Genomic DNA, 7617 nt, shown 5'->3' on the forward strand with positions numbered 1-7617 from the left:
ACCGGCCAGTAAAATAAATAAACAATAACAAGGAAGGATAACTTTTCCTTCTGATATTGGAGGTAATGAATTGACATACAAGTTTGCAAAAGAGGCTACCAGACACATTTTAGTTAAAAAGGGATATCGAACGGAAGTTAAAAGTTTCATGAAAAAGAAAATGAGGGAACGATGGCAGAAACAATGGGAAGAAGAAAAAAAAGGCAGATGGTTTTATAGAATTCTGTGAAAAATGGGAGAATTGAGGAGTGCTGGAAGAAACAGGAGAGAAGAAATAGTTATAACACGACTCAGATTTGGGAACACAGGATAAAATAGTACTTTATTCATTATAGGAAAACAATACATGTAAATGTGATCATTGTGGAAACGATGAAACTGTTGAACATGGTTTGTTATATTGTCAGAAATATAGTGCTGAAAGAGTTCAAATGATTAACAATCTACCCAAAATGAAAATCAGATTGAATCCCTTTGAATTATTACAGAGAAATTCAATATCTGATAGTTCTCAAGTTCTGATAAATCTTAAAATGACCCGTTTATTTGAAAGGATATGAGTTATAAATATATCTGTCGTTCCAGTCAACACTCCATACCAGTTGGTGGCGGTAAAGCACGTCTACAGTTATTTGCCCACCGTCACAAAATCCTACAAGAAGAAGAACTTTTCCCTCTGATAGTTTCCGTCTCTCCCAAAGAAATCTTCTGAAATGCGGAAGTTCTTGGAAGGTTGTGGTTCCACCGGAGGAACGCTGGAGATGCTCTGCTCAGAAAGTCCGACGTTAGCCGGCTGTTAGGTCTCTTTGTGGTCCCCGGTTCTCCGAACAGCCCCGTCGGTCCTCATGGAGAGCAGAACCTTCTCCAGGTACTCCTGGATAGATTTCGCGTTCTCGGTGGTGGGAGTTTGCACCTTCCTGTTGGACTGGGGTTCCGACCTGTGGCTGGCCAAAGAGTTTTACTGTAGGGGGGACCTTTTGTGGTTCGGAGTATTGGTCGGCCTCTTGGTCCTGTCCTCTATCGTGGTCCAGATGTTCAGCTGGTTCTGGTTCCAGTACGACAAGGAGCTGCCGGCGTTCAGTGGGGAGGCTACCGGGGCTGGCAGTATGTTCTGTGGGAACCGAGTAAAGCTGTTCTGCCTGTTGCATGTTCTCCAACTGGGCTTCCTCTGCAGGTACCTCACTGAGTCCTGGTTCTGTTTCTGAATGTATCCCCAAACCTAATCACATCCTGGTAGTGCCTGTAATGATCCGGTTCCTAAGGAGTGCCTTTCTGACTTATTTTACTTCAGCCACTACCTAAGGCATGTAAGACATGTATCAGTCATGGATTTACATTCATCCATCTTCCCGTCAGGTCTGACCAGTTTTCCCACAGCATGATTCTGCCTTCACTGTGTTTCACAGTGGGAGTGATGGGTCCAGGATGCAGTGTGGTGATAGTTTATGTATTATTATGGCCTTTGATGGACTAGCAACCTGTCCAGGGTGTACTCTGCCTTTCACCCAATGACCAGAGGAGATAGTTCCTCTTTTCAACCCTGCGGGTATAGAGAATAAATTGTTATGGCCCATGGAACTGTATGCCCCCACACATATGTAGACAGTGTAAAGCTTCTTAAGCATAATTTCATCTGTTCATACATATTCATAACCATCTTTTCATGAGCAACACATTCCAGAAACAATTGTTTCATTGCAGCTTTTCCCACTTTGTAATGTCAGCTGTGGCCATGAGATTCTCTCGGTATGATAAAGTTTAATTAAAAGCATCAGTTTAACTGTATTTACACACATTTAAAATAAAATGTTTAACATGATGGCAGTAAATTATTTTAAAAAAAAGGAAAGCAACAATTATTAGCTTGTTAATTGTTAATTAGTCAGGGTACCTGCTCTGGTGGAGCATGCAGTCAGCTTCTGAACAAACAGGCTACTTGTATCTTACCAACTGTAGTTTAAAACAGCGTTACTTTAATAAGACAAGTTTGTGGGGAAAGTTGTAGGAGGCATCTTTCAGCCAGCTGACCAGCAATAAATAGGCCAAGGGAAGAGAGCTGTGTCTCTCTATGAGTCGTACTGCCGAAAAAAACTCCAGTCACTCGGGCACTTTCTCGAAGTACTTAAAGCTCCTCTTTCTCAGCCAGGCCTTTGGAACGTGGTTTTCCATTGTCTTGGTGAAACATGCATGGACCTCCCTGGAGAGGATGTGGTCCTGAAAGCAGCAGATGTTGCTCTAAAATATCTGCTGGACTTTTCTGCACCAATGCTGCCATTGTATCATCCCATTATATAGTTGCACAAAGGGTTTCAAAATTCCTGCTCCATGCGGTTCTGTCGCCTTTTAATGAATGTTGGTTCTTGATGCAGAACAGTTTGATTCAGATGAACGACCAGGTCATGCTTATCAACTAGAGAAATGTATTACTAAATTGTCCGAAGGTAACTGTTGCATCCTGAGATGCAGTAATCAGAATCAGCTTTGTTCGCTAAACTTGTGCACATAAACAAGGAATTTGACTTTGGTTCCACTTTGATCTTATAATGCTGAAAATAAGCAAATGAGATGAAGCTAACGTGAAGACACTTGAAATCTTCCAGCTTCATTCTGTCTGATTTGATAAATGTGATCAACCCTGAGGTATTACGTTCATTGTATTGCCTTATACAACACACAAGGCATGTCTGCACAATGAGTTCATGAAAATGCTCAACATCTCAGCAGAGCTCAACGTCCTGCTGGCAAACCAAGCAAAGCTTTCTTCTCTTCCCTGCAGGAGTGTTTCAGTTGTTGGTGAATAAAAATCCTCATAGAAATACTGGGAGCATTCTTCATCTCAGGTGTGGTAACTAGTAAATCAGGTCACTCAGTAGGGATGTAAAGGTAAAGAATGCAAAAATAATTAGGCAGTGAAGTATGAAAATTGTAAAGGAATGGCTGCATCACCACACCTCGTTTCTGCTTTCTTCCACGCAGACACATCTCTGTGATACGCCACGGCTTCAGGGTGTGGTGGAGGAAGGAGGAGGGCTCAGACTATGCCATCTACCTCACACATGATCTGAGCATGCTACGTCTGATTGAGACGTTCTGTGAGAGCGCTCCTCAGCTCATCCTGATGATCTACGTCATGCTCCGCACCAACAAGGCCAGGACAGTCCAGTGTGAGTCACAGTTTTCCCTGAAACCCCTCAGATGGTGCAGAAGTGGTCAAAAAAACTCAAGACATTCCACAAAGATGAAACCAGAATGGGAAAGCTGTGAGTGGAAGATCTAAGTTCACCCTTATTGCTTCCATATGATTTAAGAGGAAAGGATCGGCAAGGAGCTGCTGATCAGATCATTGATTAATTGATCATCTTCAATGTGAGAAGCTATATAAAACCAGGAGTTTGTCAGTCTGTTGCTCTGTAGTGTACAGGTGTGTTAACACATCAGGATGGAAAGACATCAGCAATGACCTTAGAGAAGAAACTGCTGCTGCTCATCAATCTGGGAATGCTTGTAAGGTCGTCTCCAAACTATCTGAAGTTCACCATCCTACAAAGAGAAAGTATATTCCCAAGTGGAAAATATCTCAGACAGCTGCCAATCTTCCCAGTAATGGACGTCCCTGCAGATTCAGCACAAGGTGAAGCATGAAGTTTAGACAAATGAACAAAAACCCAAGAGCTCCGTCTTAGACTCTACAGGCCTCAGTTAGCAGGTTAAAGGTCATGACAGAATAATTACTAAAACACTAAACCAGTATGGCTTTTTTGGAAGGATTGAAGGAGAAACCCTCTTTTCTCTAGCCTTCAATATGGGAGCAGGTCTCAAGTTGCAAAGCTACTTCTGAATTAGCCACATAACTTCTGGGATGAGGTTTCAGTGTAGAGATGTTTGACCATAGTGACCAGAATGTTTGGGTAAAACCAAATCCAGCAGATCAGCATAAACATCTCATTCCAGCTATCAAGCACAGTGGTGGTGGCCTCATTGTTTGTATGTGTTTTAACCATTTTGCAGCTTTTCCATTTTGGTTTCGTCTGTGAGCTTAGACCAAAATGGTTTTAGAACCTGATGAGGACCGGATTGTTATTTTTCTCCTGGAACAGAAAGAGGGTGTACTTTCTTTCACCATGACTGGACTGTAACTGGGTGTTGTATTCACTTCCTTCTTGTTTGTGTTTTTGCAGTTGTCAGCGTTGCTGCTTCCACCACATCCATCACCTGGATGGTGATGGAGTACCACCGCTCCCTGCGCTCCTTCCTCCCAGATAAAGCCAAGCAGCACTGGGGTTCTTCCCTGATGTACTTCCTGTGGAACCTGCTGCTGATTGGCCCCCGCGTAGCGGCCCTTGCCCTTTTCTCCTCCGTCCTGCCTGACTTCATCGCTCTTCACTTCCTGCTGCTGTGGCTGGTGTTCGTACTGTGGGTGTGGCAGCAGAGGACCAACTTTATGGACAGCGCTGGGGGGGAGTGGCTGTACCGCGCCACTGTGGGTCTCATCTGGTACTTCAGCTGGTTTAATGTGGCTGAGGGCCGGACTCTCGGCCGCAGCATTATCTACCACTCCTTCATCACTGTCGATGTAGTTGTCCTTCTCGCCACCTGGTGGGGTTATAGAGACCGGGTGCAGACCAAGGCGTATGGCCTCGCTCTACTCATTGCCCTTCCTCTCACCTACCTGCTGGGTCTCCTTTTTAAAGCCCTCTACTACTGCTGCTTCCACCCCAAACTGCTCAGGCACCTGGAAAGGGAGCCCAGGCTGCAGGAAGATCTGGCTGGCTCTGATGTGGCCTTCAGAGACTTTTCTACACAGGATGGAACGCCAGCCTCCCAGCTGTGCAACCAGCGCATGGCCTGCCACGCTGCTAATTTTTACACCAACAGGTGAACCGACAGGACCATTGACAGAGCGTACAGAACCGAGACGTCACATTTCTGAGTAAAAGGATGTACCAGCTTCCTGCTTGTGTTCAGTCTCCATGGTTCTTCTGCAGCATCACAGATCAAACACAGGGAGCTTCCTCAATCCTACTTCTCTGTGGGCACGAGGGCCTTTGTGGAGAAAAGCTAAACTCTTTAGGGTGCAGAGATGAGTTACAAGCAATATTTAAAAATCATAAAACTGATTTAGATCATGTACTTCCTCTGATTTATATTATCCCAATAAACCTTTTAGCCCAGAACATCAGTTTTCCCAAATATTCCCACAGATTGATCATAATGATCCAATATCTGTTCCCAGCCTTTCCCACGGTCTCCCTCTGAATCAACAAAAGTCCAAAAAAGGTTTTAAAGAGAAAAATACTCCAACAGTGGTAATAATAACGTGGGAGCTGAGTTCATGGCTTCGTGTGCTTTTTATTTTTAAAAATGAAAAAAATCCAGGTATAGCTGTGTTGCCCTAATCAGAATCAGAAAAGCTTTATTGCCAAGTACGTTTTTGGACATACAAGGAATTTGTTTTGGTGTAGTCGGTGCAATACAATACAAATTAAACAGTATAAACATATCTACAATATAATATAAATATATGTGCACAGTTTTAAGTGGGCAACACAGTTGTGGATGGGATTAAAAATTTCTGCAACAAGAAAAACACAGAAGTTATGATTGGTACCAGTAACGTGGTGTCCGATATCTCTGAGAATATTCTTGCAATCACAGAAAAGCGCCCATCTCTAGAAAACCTTATTATACACTGTGGAGCCATGGATGACATGGCTAAGAAAAAATCAGAAGGATTGAAGGAGGATTTCACTCGTGTTCTGAATGTTGTTGGAGGTCTCAATATCAAAGTGATTCTGATAACATGAAAGGAGCTCTTAAGATTGGGACCCAAATGGTTCTGACATCTTCTCCATTCAACACCCCCCGTGGCCGAGGCCCTGCTACTAAACCAACATCTTCCAAATGCCACAGACTTCCACCACCTCCTAATCTATCTCCTCCTAATCAGGACCTTCAAATCACATCTCTGTGATACAGTCTGGGCCCCAGTGGTAACTATCAGAAATGAGCATGTCCAGGAAAAACTTAGGCCCCTAATAGGAGATAGTTGTAAAATCTCTGTGCTTATACGTGAGAGAAAGAACAAAGCCAAAAGGATAAGAGACAGTAATAAACAATCAAAAAAAAGCCATAAACTGTCAGGTACAACCAGAAACATAGTTAATATCAGCAACTAAGTCATATAAACTGGCTTTATTGAACATTAGATCTCTGTCAGGAAAATCATTTTTAATCAATGACTTCATTACTGACCACAATCTTGATGTTATGTTTTTAACAGAAACATGGTTACATGAATTTAATGAAGCTCCTGTTCTGATAGAGGCGACGCCTCCGAACTACAATTTTCTTTGTGAGAGCAGACAGCAAAGAAAAGGTGGAGGGGTGGCCACTTTGTTTAAAGATTTACTAAAGTGTAAAAAAGTATTTCTGGGCAAATTTGACTCTTTTGAATATTTGGCTCTCCAGGTAAAGAGCCCGGTCCGAACAATGTTCTTGAATATTTACAGGCCTCCTAAGTCCAAAACAAACTTATCTGTGTTATGTGTTGATTATGACTGTTTAATTATTGTGGGAGACTTCAACATTCACATGGACAATCCTGAAGACAGAAGTCCAATAGATCTATGTGACTCTTAGAAATTTTGGTTTGACTCAACATGTTAAACAGCAAACGCACAAACAGGGACATATTTTGGACTTGATCATCACTAAGGGTCTAAACATTTCCAAGGTGTCTGTAACTGATGTTGCTCTATCTGACCACTTTACTGTTATTTTTGAAAGCATCATATCCAATAGTTCAGTTTGCCAAAGAGACATGATAAGGAAATGCATCTTTAAGGACGGTGCTGCTGAAACCTTTAACCAGATTTACTCTTCTACCTCCACTTTGCCCTGTAACACTGTAGATGAACTCGTAGATAACTTTCATTCTAAAATCTCGGACATCATTGATTCAATTGCTCCAATTAAAGTGAAAGTCGTTTCTGGGAAGAAAATGTCTCCGTGGAGAAGTGCTCCACCAGTCAGACGTGAAAAAAAGGAGTGTTGAAAAGCTGAACGCAGGTGGCGAAAGACTGGACTCCAGGTTCACTATATTATCTATAAAGAGAGACTATACAGATATAACCTACAACTGAAAAATGCGAGAGAATCTTTCTTCTCCGATCATCAGCAAAAACATTAACAATGCTCGTGCATTATTTGCCACGGTTGACAGGTTAACAAACCCTCCTGTAACTGTAGCATCTGAACTCCACTCTACCAGGGCCTGCAATGAATTTGCTAACTTCTTTACTGAAAAAACCCAAAAGATCAGAGGGGCAGTCAGCACATCCATTTCAACTCCAGTACCAAAGTTGTCTCCAACTAGAACTGGCTTTGACAAAATTTCCCAATTTCACCAAATAACCTAGAAGAAATCGTACAGCAACTAAGCTCTTCTTCCTGCTGTCTCGATCTTTTACCCACAGCTTTCCTTAAGAAAGCTTTGCCCTTAATAACATCTGACTTAACACAAGTAATAAACACGTCCCTTTTGTCAGGTGTTTTCCCCCAGGCCCTGAAAACAGCAATTGTCAAACCTCTATTGAAAAAGAGCAACTTGGACAAGCT

The 7617-nt window shown here is 42.5% G+C and overlaps 1 protein-coding gene across 1 annotated transcript; it reads left to right on the plus strand.

Moving 5' to 3' along the window:
- The first annotated feature begins 364 nt into the window (after positions 1-364).
- LOC124874624 (XK-related protein 8-like) lies at positions 365-5328 on the plus strand. Its single transcript, XM_047376052.1, has 3 exons — positions 365-1174; positions 2977-3164; positions 4179-5328. Exons 1-3 carry the CDS (start codon positions 846-848, stop codon positions 4877-4879), a joined length of 1218 nt encoding a protein of 405 aa, XP_047232008.1. The 5' UTR covers positions 365-845; the 3' UTR covers positions 4880-5328.
- The last annotated feature ends 2289 nt before the right edge of the window (positions 5329-7617 follow it).

This window comes from Girardinichthys multiradiatus, chromosome 10 (genome assembly GCF_021462225.1).
Source record: "Girardinichthys multiradiatus isolate DD_20200921_A chromosome 10, DD_fGirMul_XY1, whole genome shotgun sequence".
Lineage (NCBI taxonomy): Eukaryota > Metazoa > Chordata > Actinopteri > Cyprinodontiformes > Goodeidae > Girardinichthys > Girardinichthys multiradiatus.

Coding starts and splice junctions, on each gene's coding strand:
- LOC124874624 (XM_047376052.1), top strand. CDS start 846: ATGGAGAGCAGAACCTTCTCCAGGTACTCCTGGATAGATTTCGCGTTC. Junction 1,175..2,976: donor CAACTGGGCTTCCTCTGCAG/GTACCTCACTGA, acceptor TCTTCCACGCAG/ACACATCTCTGTGATACGCC. Junction 3,165..4,178: donor CAAGGCCAGGACAGTCCAGT/GTGAGTCACAGT, acceptor GTGTTTTTGCAG/TTGTCAGCGTTGCTGCTTCC.